General features: G+C 46.6%; 1 protein-coding gene across 1 annotated transcript; it reads right to left on the bottom strand.

The window, feature by feature from the left end:
* Positions 1-3,128: 3,128 nt before the first annotated feature.
* LOC115462253 (zinc finger protein 398-like) lies at positions 3,129-15,791 on the bottom strand. Its single transcript, XM_030192264.1, has 4 exons — positions 15,590-15,791; positions 4,191-4,311; positions 3,452-3,565; positions 3,129-3,313 (listed from the first exon to the last, which is right to left on the bottom strand). Exons 1-4 carry the CDS (start codon positions 15,599-15,601, stop codon positions 3,129-3,131), a joined length of 432 nt encoding a protein of 143 aa, XP_030048124.1. The 5' UTR covers positions 15,602-15,791.
* Positions 15,792-16,510: the final 719 nt, after the last annotated feature.

Raw genomic sequence — 16,510 nt, 5'->3', positions numbered from 1 at the left:
TGCAGGGAGAGAGTACAAACCCGTCTCTTAAGGGTCGGCAGAACTCTAGCTTGTAGCGGTCTCTGATGACATCCAGCACCCAAGCGTCTGAAGTTATTGTGGTCCACTCGCCCAGAAACGAGGACAGCCGTCCTCCAATCTGCACTGGGGTGTGGACCAAGACCCCGTCCTTGGGTACGAGACCCTGGGGGAGGACCGGAGGGAGCACCTCCGGGACGGCGGTCTCTGCGAAAGGAACGCTGCTTGGGGGAGAAATTTCTCTTGAAGTAAGAGGGGGCAGAGGAACCCGACTTGCCCGGGCGGTACCGACGGGCTTCCTGAAACCGTCCTCTGGAGGAACCGGGACGAGCACTAGCCCGAGCCCTGACCTCTGGTAACTTCTTGCCCTTAGACGTGCCAAGATCGGTCACGATTTTGTCCAGCTCGACCCCAAAGAGCAGCTTGCCTTTAAAAGGCAATCTAGCCAGGCGGGATTTAGAGGCGTGGTCCGCAGACCAATGTTTCAGCCAAAGCCACCGCCGCGCAGAGACTGTCTGAGCCATTCCTTTAGCTGAGGCTCTCAAGACATCATACAGCAAGTCTGCCAAATAGGCTAAGCCCGATTCCAGGGCCGGCCAATCAGCCCTCAAGGAATGATCCGAGGGGGAAGCCCGCTGCACCATAGTCAGGCACGCCCTGGCCACATAGGAGCCGCAAACTGAGGCCTGCAAACTTAAAGCAGCCGCCTCAAAAGACGACCTTAAGGCCGCCTCCAATCTCCTGTCTTGGGCGTCCTTTAGGGCCGTGCCACCTTCCACCGGCAAAGCCGTTTTCTTAGTCACCGCAGTGATTAAAGAATCCACGGTAGGCCACAGATAGGCCTCACGTTCACTCACAGCCAAAGGATAGAGGCGGGACATAGCCCTAGCCACTTTAAGGCTCGCTTCTGGGACATCCCATTGAGCCGAAATTAAGGTGTGCATGGCATCATGCACGTGGAAGGTTCTAGTGCGGGCGCTTCGTCCCCAGCATAATGCAGAGCCAACAGGGCTGAGGAGAGAGTCCTCCGGAGAGGAATCTTCAAAGTGTCCATGGCCTGTAACAACAGGTTGGGCAAATCCTTCTGGGCGAAAAAAGCCGCGCTGCAGAGGGGTCATCCGCTCCATCCCGAGCGGGGATCCGCCTCCTCCAAGGAATCCGCAAAGGACCGTTGGGAGACCTCAGACACGCTGCCCTCATCTACATCGGAGGAGACAAAGTCCTCCAAGGCGGTAATCAACCGAGGGCCGTTTACCTCTGGGAACCTCAACATCTTTACCAGACGATGGGAGCAGGGGCAGCGTTGTGCATGAGGAAGGCCTGATGCAGCAGCAAAACAAACTCGGGGGGAGAAACCCCCAGACTGTGCACTTCCCAGCCTGGGCAACAGCCCTAGGCGCACTCTCAACCGGCGCTCGCAATAGCGGGGGAGAGACATGCTGCGCATCCAAGATGGCGTCCGGCGCGAAACTCCGCGAAGAGCCGCACGGGAAGAACGGCTCTTGACATTAGCCGCTTCTGAGCCGTCGCCCAAATAAGGGCGTTCATGGCATTAATGTCTCCAACCTCAAGGGCGGCCCAAGAAGAAGCCGTCCGAGCCGCGTGGCCGGCCAAGATGGCGGAGGCGAGGAGCGGGGGATGGGCGTTTATGGCGGGGAAAAACCGCCACGCCGGAGGAAGGACCGGGACATTCATCGGTCACGAAACTGTCACCCAACCAGGGCGAATCAGACTTCAAAACCCCCGCATCCCCTCTAGAAGCGCTCGAGCGACCCGGGGAGCGACCCTTTGCGCCCTCGCCCTCCGACGCCATATGCCACGAGGAGAAGAATCGGGGAACCCCCTGCCCGCAATAAAAAGGTAAAAATTACCTGCTGTCCGATCCGAGTTGTAACGACCTGGTGTCCCAGTGAGTAGCTGCAATAGACGCTTAAATAAACGTCGAAATAAACGCCTTTAAAGACGTTCAAAATTTTTTTTTTTTTTTTTTTTTTAAACGGAGCCAGCGGGAGGGGGGAGAAAAGGAGGGACCTGGCACCACCAGGTTTGCACTTGCTCAAAAGAGCCCTCAACCCCAGGCACTCAACAAAACCTAAAAATTAGGCTTGGAGGCCTAGCCAGAGCTGCTGCTGTGTGTGACCACCACCTGCTGAGATAGAGAACATACTGAGGAGTTTCCGGCAGCACATGACCACATATAGGGAGGCAAAAGTTTGCTCTCTATCTCCACCTGCTGGTAGATGGACACAACCCACCAGTCTATGGATTGATCAGCTTGATGATATGGAATTTATCTTTAAAATTGAGTGTGGTACCAGAAGATTGGAGGGTAGCCCATGTAACGCCAATATTTAAAAAAGGTTCCAGAGGACAGCTTAAGGTTCGGTGCCAGGAAAATGGTAGAGACTATTATAAAGGACAAAATTACAGAGCACATTCAAAAGCATGGATTAATAAGACAAAGCCAACATGGATTTAGTGAAGGAAAATCTTGCCTCACCAATCTATTACATTTCTTTGAAGGGGTGAACAAACATGTGGATAAAGGCGAGCCAGTTGATATTGTGTATCTGGATTTTCAAAAGGCGTTTGACAAAGTACCTCATGAAAGACTCCAGAGGAAAATGGAGAGTCATGGGATAGGAGGAAGTGTCCTATTGTGGATTATAGCTACGTAATGCAAGGTTCCATGTTAGGAGTCACCGACCAAGAAAGGGATCTCGGAGTCGTTGTTGATGATATGTTGAAACCCTCTGCTCATTGTTCTGTGGCAGCTAAGAAAGCAAATAGAATGTTAGGAAAGGAATGGAAAACAAAAATGAGGACGTTATAATGCCTTTGTATCGCTCCATGGTGCGACTCCATTCTCTTCTGTTCTACAATTCACCCTTTCGACAATGTTAACTCCCTAATCCCTAATTGGTCTGTCTTGAATAGACTGTAAGCTCTGATGAGCAGGGACTGTCTCTTCAAGTTGAAGTGTACAGTGCTGTGTACGTCTAGTAACCCTACAGAAATGATACGTAGTAGTACTAGTAGTAATAGCAATGCTGCTCAATTACACACCCCGGCAGTATCTGCTTTGCAGAGAGGATTATGGCTTCTTATCCTTACCAGCTCTGAATTCCTAAATAATCCCGGCTGATTTTATTAAGATGTGCAGGAGGAATTTTATACTTACTTGTTACAGGAGGGTAAGTCTGTTCAGACATCTCTGATTTAGGAGGATCCATCAAGGGGAGATCTTCCTCTTGTTTAACACCGAGTGAGATCACAGACGTTACAACTGGAAGGTCTGTTAAGAGAAAATACATTAGAAGGAGTCATCAAAGATACAATAATACTAAATAAGGAAATGGACCTTAAATCTCTAAACGCCTGGAGACTTTGATCTGAAAATTCAGAGCCCTTCAAACCCAAAACATTTACTTACTCTTAATGAGATCATCTGGGTTTTCTTTTTCCTCCCACTCAAAATGTTGAGGGAAATAATTCTCGTCTTTGTTCTTAATCTTGAAAATGACATCAGGATTAACAACTGAATAACCTGTAAGTAAGCAGGAAAATAGCATTTAAATAAAAATGTATAAGCCCTGGGGAGGTTCCATCTGCTTCCTGTTGTGAACAAGCAGTGCATGAAAGTGTGTGTGTGTACATACAGGACTAAGTTCTGTATATTGAGCCAAAAAAATGATGCTGATAAAAATTGGAGCTAAACGCTATTCTATAAACAGTTCTCAGAGTTAGGCGCTGTTGATAGAATAGTGTTTTGCGCCGGGATCTGCGACCAATTTTGGGTGTAAGGATTTACGCCCACTGAAACCTGGTTTATATTCTTACACAGAAGTTGTAGACGGAGCTCCGGAGCTAGGCAGCCATTTCGGACGGTGACGTCACTTCCTCCGTCCTGATTTATATTCTTACACAGAAATTGTAGTTCTCAGGAAAAAAGGTCAAAATTTTGTTGTACAGAAAAGGGAGACAGACTGCAGCTGGTCTTGTATGAAGCCTCCAGTTTAAAGTAAACATTTTATCTTTTGCAACAGAAGCCAGGTCTCAATTTCAGGTGCCCAAGGGACCTGGGACCTGGGATTTTTCCAGCTCTGATAAAATAACAGCACCCATTCCATTAATGTGCCTGTGTGGTAGATGATAAAAAAAGACATAACTACCTTGTGAGATGAGGATGTCATGAACCTCCTTGATGACCTTCTTGTACAGCTCCTTCTGCCATTCTCTCAGAAAGTTCCAGTCCACTTCCAAGAAATAAGCAGCGACATCCTTGAACAAGGCCTAGAACAACAGACAAGACACCGTCAGTCATAGTTTCATTATATTGTTTACCTTGTTGGGTAGACTGGATGGACCGTGCAGGTCTTTATCCGCCGTCATCTACTATGCTACTATGTTTTTGTTTTCTCCAGAACTTCGGATCCTTAAATGTGAAGGACGAAAACTGGAAAGGAGATGGCGCAAATCTCACCTGGATGAAGACAGGCTAAACTGCAGGAAGCACATGGCAAAGGACCGCCAAGCCGTAACAGCAACCAAAAAAACAGTATTTCTCTCAATGCATTGCACAGGCTGCCAATTCAACCAAGCAGCTGTTCAGTATAGTAAACAGCCTACTGCAACCCCCACAACAAAACCAGCCTGCCCAGTCTAAACTCACAACGAGTTTGAAGAAAATTAAAAGACGAACACACACTCAATGCATAGAAACAGACACAAAGAAAATATAAATACGCAATAAGACAAATCAAAAGGACATACTATAAAACTAAAATAGGGCCAGACTTCAAAGACACGAAGAAACTTTACCAACTTGTGAACAAGCTACTAGATACCACAGCGGTCACTGCTACCAATATAGACATCCCCTCCGCAGACAAACTCGCTAACTACTTCAATGAAAAAATTATAAACCTACGCAAAACGCTACCCCAGGTCAATACTGATACCGATAACTTCATTAATAGCTTGGATCCAAACCCTGAAGAACACCCAGCCGACCGAATTTGGTCAAACTTCACACTCCTCACCATCGAAAGTCACCCAGGCGATCAAAAGGTTCTCCAGCACCCACTGCAAACTGGACACCTGCCCCAGATACCTACTAAAATCTGCCCCGGACCGCTTCTTAACAGACCTCACATCCCACCTAAACTACCTGCTCCAACAAGGTCTTTTCCCAGAGGAACATGGTAACATCCTACTCACCCCAACCCAAAAGACACCAAAAATAAAAAATAACCGAACTTACCAACTACCGCCCAATTGCATCTATTTCTCTAGCAGTCAAGCTGATGGACAGCATGGTGACCAAACAGATCACTGACTACATGGTCAAGTTCTCAATACTACATGAATCACAATCGGGATTCCGCCCCTTCCATAGTACCGAAACTGTGCTAGTCACTCTCCTGGCCAAATTCAAGCAAGAAATAGCCACAGGTAAAAGCATACTCCTCCTCCAATTCGACATGGTCAACCACAATATACTACTAAAACTCTTAGACTACTTCGGGATTGCTGGAAATATACTTAACTGGATCAAGGGTTTTCTAACCACCAGAACATACCAAGTGAAATCAGACCTAAACATATCACCACCTTGGAAAGCAGACTGTGGTGCACCCAGTGCTTATTTTGTAGAAAAAAAGGTGCCGGTACTCATTATGGGCAGGGTCACCACATATGACTCCACCCCTATGATAGCCACACCCACATTTGCCACACCCCTTATACCAGCTATGGCGCATGTAAACAGACATAATTGAAAATATTTTACTAGTATAGAACAAAATAACGTGATTTTTTCCATTATAAATAATTTCTGTAAGCTGTAACAGCTCCAGTATACCCAGTGCAAAATAAGACAGCAGATGTAAATTCTCAAATTGGACATATTCCAAACACTAAAATGAAAATAAAATGATTTTTTTCTATCTTTGTTGTCCGGTGACTGTTTTTCTTTCCATATTGGTCCCAGTCTCTGATTCTGCTGCTCTCTATCTGTTCCCTTAACTCCGTTTCCAGGGCTTCCCTTCCATTTATTTCTTTACTTTCCGCCTTTCTTCTTCATTTTTTGTCCTACATCCGTAAGTAAAAGCTGGGTCCTCCGCAGACTTGACTGCCAAGTGGATCCAGCTTCTGCCTATTTTCTTCATCCATGTGCAGTTTTTCTCCTCTCTTCCTTTTCCCTCATCTCATCTCTCACTCTTCCCTTCCCACCATCCATGTAAAGCATTTCTTCTCTCTCCCTTCCCTATCCTCCATCCATGTCCTGCAACTCTCTTCTCTCCCCTGCCCCCCCTCCAGCCATCCATACCCACCCAGCAATTCCCTTGACTCCCCTGCCCCCCCTGCAGGCATCCATACCCACCCATCAATTCCCTTCTCTCCCCTGAATCCCTCAAGGCATCCATACCCACCCAGCGATTCCCTTGGCTCCCCTGTCCCCCCTCCAGGCATCCATACCAACCCAGCAATTTCCTTGGCTCCCCTGCCCTCCCCTCCAGCCATCCATACCCACCCAGCGATTCCCTTCTCTCCCCTGCCCCCCCTCCAGCCATCCATACCCACCCAGCGATTCCCTTGGCTCCCCTGCCCCCCCTCCAGGCATCCATACCCACCCAGCGATTCCCTTCGCTCCCCTGCCTCCCCTCTAGCCATCCATACCCACCCAGCGATTCCTTTCGCTCCTCTGCCTCCCCTCCAGCCATCCATACACACCCAGCGATTCCCTTCGCTCCCCTGCCCCCCCTCCAGGCATCCATACCCACCCAGCGATTCCCTAGGCTCCCCTGCCCCCCTCTCCAGGCATCCATACCCACCCAGCGATTCCCATGGCTCCCCTGCCCCCCTCCAGGCATCCATACCCACCCAGCAATTCCCTTGGCTCCCCTGCCCCCCTCCAGGCATCCATACCCACCCAGCGATTCCCTAGGCTCCCCTGCCCCCCTCTCCAGGCATCCATACCCACCCAGCAATTCCCTTCTCTCTCATGCCCCCCCCCTCCAGGCATCCATACCCACCCAGCGATTCCCTTGGCTCCCCTGCCCCCCCTCCAGGCATCCATACCCACCCAGCGATTCCCTTGGCTCCCCTGCCCCCCCTCCAGGCATCCATACCCACCCAGCGATTCTCCTCGCTCCCCTGCTCCGTCGTAGCAGCCACAGCGAAAAGCCGTCTGTCTCTAGCCTTAGCCTTCCCTTCGTTTCCAGTCAGTGTCCCGCCTTCGCGGAAAGAGGAAATGATGTCAGAAGAAGGCGGGACATTGACTGGAAACAAAGGGAAGGCTAGAGACAGACGGCCTTTCGCTGCGGCTGCTGCGGAGGAAAATAATGAACGATGATTTAAACCCCCCAAAGTGCGGGAGATGAGGTAAGCATGGCTTGTGGCGCCCTCCTGCCATGCTTACCTCACTCACCGCCGGCTCGCCTGCCACAACAACCGGCTCGCAAGAGCTCTTGTGAGCCGGCTCCAGCACACCACGCCCCTGGGGGACTGAGAGGAAGTGCAGGGCAAAAAAAAGGTGCCGGTACGCCGTACCGTTGCGTACCGGCACAAAAAAAGCACTGGGTGTACCTCAAGGATCACCACTATCACCGGAGTGGAGGAGTGGCCTAGTGGTTAGGGTGGTGGACTCTGGTCCTGGGGAACTGAGGAACTAAGTTCGATTCCCACTTCAAGCACAGGAAGCTCCTTGTGACTCTGGGGAAGTCACTTAACCCTCCATTGCACCAGGTACAAATAAGTACCTGTATATAATATGTAAGCCGCATTGAGCCTGCCATGAGTGGGAAAGAGCGGGGTACAAATTTTAAAAAAAATAAAATAAATTTTATTCAACATAATGATGATCCCACTGGCCAAATCCTTATCTAAGCAAGGCCTCAACCCATTCATCTATGCAGACGATGTCACTATATACATTCCCTTCAGACACGATCTAACAGAATTCATCAACAAAATCAAACTTGGATTGAACATCATGGACTCATGGGCAAACGCTTTTCAACTGAAACTGAGCACAGAAAAAACACACTGCCTCATTCTCATCTCAACACAACATGTACAAACCCACAACTTTAACCACTCCAGAACACACCCTCCCTATCTCAGGCAACTTGAAAATACTTGCCGTCATACTCGACCGCAACCTTACACTCGAGAACCAAGTGAACTCCACAATAAAGAAAATGTTCCACTCAATGTGGAAACTTAAACGAGTAAAACCTTTCGTCCCGAGGGAATCATTTCGTAACCTAATACAATCAATGGTACTAAGCCATGCAGACTACTGCAACGGAATCTATGCGGGATGCAAAGAACAACTCACAAAGAAACTTCAGACCGCTCAAAACACAGCAGCTAGGCTGATATTTGGCAAATCGCAATTTGAAAGTGCCAAACCCCTCCAAGAAAAGCTGCATTGCCTTCCAATCAAAGAACGCATTACCTTCAAAATCTGCACCCTGGTCAACAAAATTATCTACGGCCAAGCCCCAGGCTACAAGACAGACCTCATAGACCTACCACTCAGAAACATAGCCAGATCATCTCGAACATACCTAAACCTCCACTACCCAAACTGCAAAGGACTTAATTACAAAGCAGTCTATTCATCCAGCTTCTCCTACATAAGCATACAAATATGGAACGCATTGCCAAAAGCTGTGAAAACGACATAGACCATCTAAACTTCAAGAAATCATTAAAAACCAACCTATTCAAAAAGGCATACCCCACCGACCCAACATAACCACCTACCTACACACTGCAACAAAGCAAAACCAAAGATCGTAATGGACACTATACAACCTTCCTCTCCTCGATCCCCATTGTACCTGAAACACATGTACCTTTATTTGACTATATCACCTTGTATTTGTTTCTCTACCGGACTTGGCGAATGCCATAACGGTACTATGTAAGCCACATTGAGTCTCCAAATAGGTGGGAAAATGTGGGATACAAATGTAACAAATAAATAAATAAAATAAAAATAAACTGAACTGCAATGATTTTGCTGCATACTTTGCCACCTTTCGTTAGGCTGGGACTGCTGTGAAAGAACAAGCTGTGTGTCCCAAGTGCTCGTCAGGGACGTCCTTCTAAAGTGTCTAACATGGACGTCCTTCAAGGACGTCCCTGACGAGCACTTGGCTTTCTTTTTTCTCCTCCGACGACGCCCCCACCTGAGGTCGCTGCCACTCCCCCCTCCCCCTGCATTGAAATGACAGCTTCCCGCAGCCCCGGCCTCCACCATCCTCCGCTCCCCCTGAGATCGCCACCGACGCCGCTCCCCCGCCCCCTCCGTCTGCCACCGGGCCGAGCCCTCACAGTGCCTCTCACCTCCGAGTGAAGGCGCTGCAGCAGGCAACAGCTGATCGGTTCCCATCGGACTTCCCTACTTTCCTCCCTGGCTATCATTGGAGCCAGTCTAATCATTGGTTCTGTTTCTTGTTTATTCCTAAATGAACCTACTACTACTACTACTATTTAGCATTTCTATAGCGCTACAAGGCGTACGCAGCGCTGCACAAACACAGAAGAAAGACAGTCCCTGCTCAAAGAGCTTACAATCTAATAGACAAAAAATAAATAAAGTAAGCAAATCAAATCAATTAATGTGAACGGGAAGGAAGAGAGGAGGGTAGGTGGAGGCGAGTGGTTACAAGTGGTTACGAGTCAAAAGCAATGTTAAAGAGGTGGGCTTTCAGTCTAGATTTAAAGGTGGCCAAGGATGGGGCAAGACGTAGGGGCTCAGGAAGTTTATTCCAGGCGTAGGGTGGAGCGAGACAGAAGGCGCGAAGTCTGGAGTTGGCAGTAGTGGAGAAGGGAACAGATAAGAAGGATTTATCCATGGAGCGGAGTGCACGGGAAGGGGTGTAGGGAAGGACGACTGTGGAGAGATACTGAGGAGCAGCAGAGTGAGTACATTTATAGGTTAGTAGAAGAAGTTTGAAGAGGATGCGAAAACGGATAGGGAGCCAGTGAAGGGTCTTGAGGAGAGGGGTAGTATGAGTAAAGCAACCCTGGCAGAAGACGAGACGCGCAGCAGAGTTTTGAACCGACTGGAGGGGGGAGAGGTGACTAAGTGGGAGGCCAGCAAGAAGCAGATTGCAGTAGTCTAAACGAGAGGTGACAAGGGTGTGGATGAGGGTTTTGGTAGAGTGCTCGGAAAGAAAGGGGCAGATTTTACGGATGTTGTAAAGAAACGACAGGTCTTGGCAATCTGCTGGATATGAGCAGAGAAGGAGAGAGAAGAGTCAAAGATGACCCCAAGGTTTTGAGCTGAGGAGACAGGGAGAATGAGAGAGCCATCAACAGAAATAGAAAACGGGGGGAGCGGGGAGGTGGGTTTGGGGGGGGAAATGAGAAGCTCGGTTTTGGTCATATTTAATGATAAGATCAACGATAAGACTAGCTCAAATGATAGCGTTGGCGCTCATATAAATATTGAGCAAAGTGTGATCTCTTGGAGATCGGTCAACGCTTGGAAGCATTGAGGTCCAATTGGATAAGTTTATCAAGTTGAGTATCAGCTGGGAGGAAAATACTCAAATACCAACTGGAAGATATAGTAAGGGATTGAATTTAAACCAGTGGTTCCCGTAATTTAGATTGTGTTGAGTAACAAAAGTAGTATACCATGCCATACTTTGTATTGTTGTTTAAATATTTTTACTGCTCTAATTGCCTATTGCTCATGTTTGATTTATTCTTACTGTACACCGCCTTGAGTGAATTCCTTCAAAAATGCGGTAAATAAATCCTAATAAATAAATAAATAACAGACTTTGATATAAGACCTCAGTCAGTAAGATCAAAGCTCCAGTACATTATAGTATGAAGTATATAGTACGAGTTCTGTTCCCTTAAATCTCCAATATTTTGAACAGACTTCCTGGTCTTTACACTGGAAATCTCTCATGTTGACTGATTTAGCAGTTGGAAGGAGGAGGCAGCAACAACAACTGAAGAGGTGGGAGATAAAGAGGTTGTGGATTAGTGTAGCTAAGGTTGGAGAAAGAACAGGAGATGGCATGACGTCAGAAAGCTGAAGCCGGTTTAGCCCAACAGCCGCCATATTGGTACACGGAAAACAAAGCAAACAGTCAGCTGCTGTATCCTTTGTTATTGTTATTTTATCTCAGTTATATTTAGAAACATGACGGTGTGTGCAGCATATGTACACAGAGGAATTGTCACAACGGAATAAGCTTTCATCAGTTAGAGTAGTAAGTTGTCCAAAATCACTATCACTGTGTCATTTTGAGGGTTTGTATTGGTGCTGAGATTTTTTCACCTAGTAAAGGGCCACCAAAATAGACATCATGTTATGAGAATCAGGTGATCAACATTCAGAGTTTTTTTTAATTTCTAAGTGCAAAGGGTTTTTCAAACTTTAATAAGGGGGTGGTGGCTTGCCTGAGGCAATAGTGTGAGGTGGAGCTACCCTCTGCCGTTGTCAACTTACAGAGGGAGGAGCCCTCCTGTGAGGGAGAGTCGGTGCCAATTCCAACAGGCACCCTATTGGACACCTGCAGATATCAAGGGTCCTGTTGCCTTGAAAAGATTTGTACCACAGGTGTGAGGCCGCAGGGCATGCCAAAAGGGGCGTGTTGTAAGGTACACACCCTGCCCCTTCGGAGTTTTGACTCTATACTATAATTCTCAAAGGGGAAGCGTAAAGTGAAGCCGAAGACAGCGACTCCAAGTGTCCTGGGTCCTATGGACAAACACCTGATTTCTTCTGGACCATCAATTAATCAAGTATTATCTCCCCTTGGAGCTTCTTTGAGCTCACTGGAGCAGACCCTACCTCTCCCTCCCTTTGCCTGTCATATAAGGCTTCCCAGGTGGTGCCCCTTCCTCAGGCTGGAGGTTCACTTGGAAGAAGCAGTTTCATCATTAACTTTTGTCAAGTTGCCAACAGCTATTCAGGCACCTACCCCAATTCAGCAGCCTTCAGCTATTCAGGACCAGCAGGAAATGACGTTAAGAGATTTGTGGGATTCAATTCAGCATATGGAGAGTATGTTCAATTCCACTGTTTCTCAGATTGCAGTTTTTCTCAAATGGTGGTAAATAAATTGGAGAATGTAGATTCTAATATGCAATGTTTTGATACGAGCGTATTTAATGTTGAGAAGCAAATAGAATGTTAGGTATTTATTAGGAAAGGAATGGAAAATGAAAATAAGAATGTTATAATGCCTTTCTATCACTCCACAGTGCGACTGCACCTCAAATACTGTGTGCAATTCTGGTCACCGCATCTCAAAAAAGATACAGCGGAATCAGAAAATTTACCGAGAAAGGTGATGAAAAAGATAACAGGGATGTACGACTCCCCTATAAGGAAAGGCTAAAGCGGCTAAGGCTCTTCAGCTTGGAGAAGAGGCAGCTGAGGGGAGATATGACAGAGGTCAATAAAATAATGAGTGGAATGGAATTGGTGGACGTGAATCGCTTGTTTACTCTTTCTCAAAATACTACGACTAGGGGACACACAATGAAACTATTAAGTAGTAAATTGAAATCAAAGAAAATATTTCAAAACTCTGGAATTCATTGAAAGAAAATGTGGTAAACGCAGTTACCTTAGCAAGGTTTTAAAAAAGGTTTGGCTAACTTCCTAAAAGAAAAAAGTCCAAAAGCCATTATTAAGATGGACTTAGGTAAAATCCACTGCTTATTTCAAGGATAAGCACATACAATCTATTTTACTGTTTGGGGATCTTGCCAGGTACTTGTAAATTGGTTTGGCCACTGTTGGAAAATAGGATACTGGGCATGAGGGACCTTCAGTCTGTCCCAATCTGGCAACACTTTCCTCCTACTACTACTATTATTATTATTACATTTGTACCCCACATTATCCCACCTTTTTGCAGGCTCAATGTGGCTTACAGAGTAAGGTTATGATAAAGTCAGTACATGATTTAAATTCAGTAGATCATAAGTTGAGGTAAAAGAGGATTTAGATGGGCGGATGTTGGGTAGGTTGTGTGAGAAGTGTTTTAGGTGTGCTTGGGTGGTTTGGGGGATGATTTGTGTCATTGAGGGTGACTTTTGTAAGCTTTGTTAAAGAGGTGTGTTTTCAGAGCTTTGCGGAAGCTGGTTAGATTGTTCATGGTTTTCAGGGCCTTGGGTAACGCATTCCAAAACTGTGTGCTTTTCTATGCAAAGGTCGTAGCATAAGCCTGTTTGTATTTCACTCCTTTGCAGCTGGGGAAATTCAGATTGAGGAATTTGCGGGCCGATCTTTTGGCATTTCTGGGCGGTAGGTCCACTAGGCTTAGCATATAGAGTGGGCCGTCTGCGTGAATGATTTTGTGCACGGTTGTGCAGATCTTGAACTCAATACGTTCCTTGAGTAGTAGCCAATGTAGTTTCTCTCTTAGGGGCTTCGCACTTTCATATTTAGGTTTTCCAAAGATGAGTCTGGCTGCCGTGTTTTGGGTTGTTTGGAGTTTTTTAATGGTCTGTTCTTTACAGCCTGCGTACAGAGAGTTGCAGTAGTCCAAGTGGCTTATTACTAGTGACTGTACCAGGGTGCGAAAGACATTTCTTGGGATAAAAGGTTTAATTCTTTTGAGTTTCCACATCGATTGGAACATTTTTTTCATTGTGTTCTTCACGTGGGTATCGAGTGTGAGGTTTCGATCCATGGTGACTCCAAGAATTTTCAGATTTTCTGAGATAGGAAGTGTGCAGTGAGGTGTGGTTATAGTGGAGTAACTGTTTGTGTTGTATTGGGAGGTGAGAACTAGGCATTGGGTTTTTTCTGCATTGAGCTTTAACCGGAATGAGTCCGCCCAAGAGTGCATGATCTGGAAGCTCTGGTTGATCTCGTTGGTTATTTCATTTAAGTCACTCTTAAATGGGATGTAGATTGTGACGTCATCGACATATATGTAGGGGTTAAGGTTTTGATTGGCCAAGAGTTTGGCTAGTGGTATCATCATTAGGTTGAAGATTGTGGGTGAAAGGAGGGATCCTTGAGGGACTCCACATTCTGGTGTCCAAGGCGGTGATCTGGTAGTATTCATTATAACTTGGTAGGATCTAGTGGTGAGGAATCCTTTAAACCATTTGAGAACTTGGCCTCCGATTCCGAAGTATTCTAGTATGTGTAGTAGTATTCCATGATCCACCATGTCGAAGGCACTGGACATGTCGAATTGTAATACGAGTATGTTCTTGCCGGTTGCAATTGTTTTTTTGAAGGAGTTCATTGCGGACACTAGTATGGTTTCAGTGCTATGATTTGAACAGAATCCCGACTGTGACTCGTGTAGAATTGAGTGTTTGGTCAGGTAATCTGTGAGCTGCTTCGTCACTATGCCTTCCATCAACTTTGTAATGAGTGGGATTGAGGTGACTGGTCGGTAGTTGGTTAAGTCCATTGTGCTTTTCTTGGCATCGTTTGGCAACGGAGTTAGTATGTTTCCAATTTCCGTGGGGAAGAGACCATGTAGGAGTCTATAGTTTAATTTGGTTCGTGAGGTCTTTTTTTAATTGTTTGGGTGCAGCTCTTATTAGGCTGGTAGGGCAAATGTCGAGTTTGCACTGAGATTTGGCATATTTTTTGAGCCAGTGTGTGAGTTCATCTACTGAAATTAGGTCAAAATTGGTCCATGATCGATCAGCTGGGTATTCCCTGGGTATTGGGTCTAGGCATTCAAGGATGCTTGAATATTCAATGGTGTTACTTAGTATCATGCATCTGAGCTTTGCAATTTTTTCATTGAAATACTTTGCTAGGTTGGCTGCCGATGGGGTGTCTGTGTTGTTCGAGGTGACTCGTGTGGTGTTTAGGAGATTGTTTACGAGTGAAAAGCGTTTGTGTGTGTCCTTGTAATCTGGTCCTATTATGGTTTTGTAATACGTTCTTTTGGTATGTCTGATGCTGTATTTGTATTTTCTTTGTAATTGTTTCCATTCTTTAAGTGTGTGTTCATCTTTTTTTTTGCTCCATGCTCTTTCTATGGCAACATTCATGTGCATTTTCCCCTCTGCCTTCTCTTCTACACTCACACACACACTTTCCTTCTATCCATGTGCAGAATAGTCTCCTCTCCCATTCCTTCCTTCCTTTCATTTGCTTTCCAACTCCCCTTCTCTTCCATGTGCATTTCTCCTCTCCTCTTTCTTTTCCTTCATGTGGATCTCCCACTTCACTTCCCTTCCATCCATATGCAGAATCTTCCTCTATGCCTTCCATTCATGTGCAGCTTCTGGCCCCCACCCTGTTCCCCCCTAGGGGTCCCACATGCCTTCCTACCTCCCACTGTCCCCCTCCTCAAAGGCCTACAGATTTGTAGCATTAGCAGGTAGGGTTGGCACTGCAGTCTTGCTCTCAACAGCTGGCCTGAAGCTTTCCCCTTGCTGCCTCCTTCTCACATGGCAACAGAGCTTCACTGGACATGGACAAATACGGAGAGAGAAGAGAAGAGAAGAGAAAGCAGGAAAAACTGGACAGAAATATTTTCCTGTTAGTGCTGGAACCCTGTGTGCAAGAGGAGACAGAATCATTTCTTACCTTATCAGGAACCAGGGCAGACATTTCCCTGCTGTTTCCCCTCTGAATAGATTGAAGCTGGAGATTTCCCTTTTCCTGGACAGATGAATAAAACAGGAGGAGGTTGAGCTGATTCCAGGTCTCAGATAAATTCCCTCTACAGATCTGAGACTGGGTCTTGCAGGGATTCCAGGACCCAGAGACAGAAAGGTTTTGCTTTTGTTCTCAGTCTTTTTCCTCTTTGCAGCTCTTGCAGACACTAGACAAAGAACAGACAGAGGAAGCATGTTCAGAGCTCCTCCCCCTGGTGTGGTCAAGGAGACGGAACAGACAGAGCATGTTCAGAGCTCCTCCCCCTGGTGTGGTCAAGGAGACGGCATGATGTGAAAAGGCTGAAGCCACTTCATCCAAGGAAGTTTTCATTCTCTCAAATGCAGCCACCGTCATCTTTGTACACCCAAAACAACGTACTTGACAGGATGATAAGCTCTGCCTACTAACTTCAGGTCACATAATGGGTCATGCACGCTCCTTGGGTGAGGTGTTCTGGGATTTCCTACCTCCTTAAAGTGCATCTGTGTAGAGCAAGGAGGTTAAATAAACAGCAGTGGAAGTGAGCCTATCTAGTCCACTATAAGCAAGAAAGCCAGTTTCCCCTTCCCAGCGCAGCCGTCATCCTCATTCACTCAAAACAAAGCAAGCAAACCTAGGAGCTGCTGCTCCACATTGTCGTTTTTTAATTGTTGTTCCATCTGAAACAAGTCTAAAGCTGTTTCAACTGGATAGACAGTGCCTTAAAACAAGGAGGAGTGGCCTAGTGGTTAGCAGTGGTGGACTTTGGTCTTGAGGAACTGGGTTCGATTCCCACTTCAGGCACAGGCAGCTCCTTGTGACTCTGGGCAAGTCACTTAACCCTCCATTGCCCCATGTAAGCCGCATTGAGCCTGCCATGAG

The sequence above is a fragment of the Microcaecilia unicolor genome, chromosome 2, assembly GCF_901765095.1.
Source record: "Microcaecilia unicolor chromosome 2, aMicUni1.1, whole genome shotgun sequence".
Classification (NCBI taxonomy): Eukaryota; Metazoa; Chordata; class Amphibia; order Gymnophiona; family Siphonopidae; genus Microcaecilia; species Microcaecilia unicolor.
Note: the sequence above shows the minus strand (reverse complement) of the source record. Positions and strands in the feature narration are given on the sequence as shown.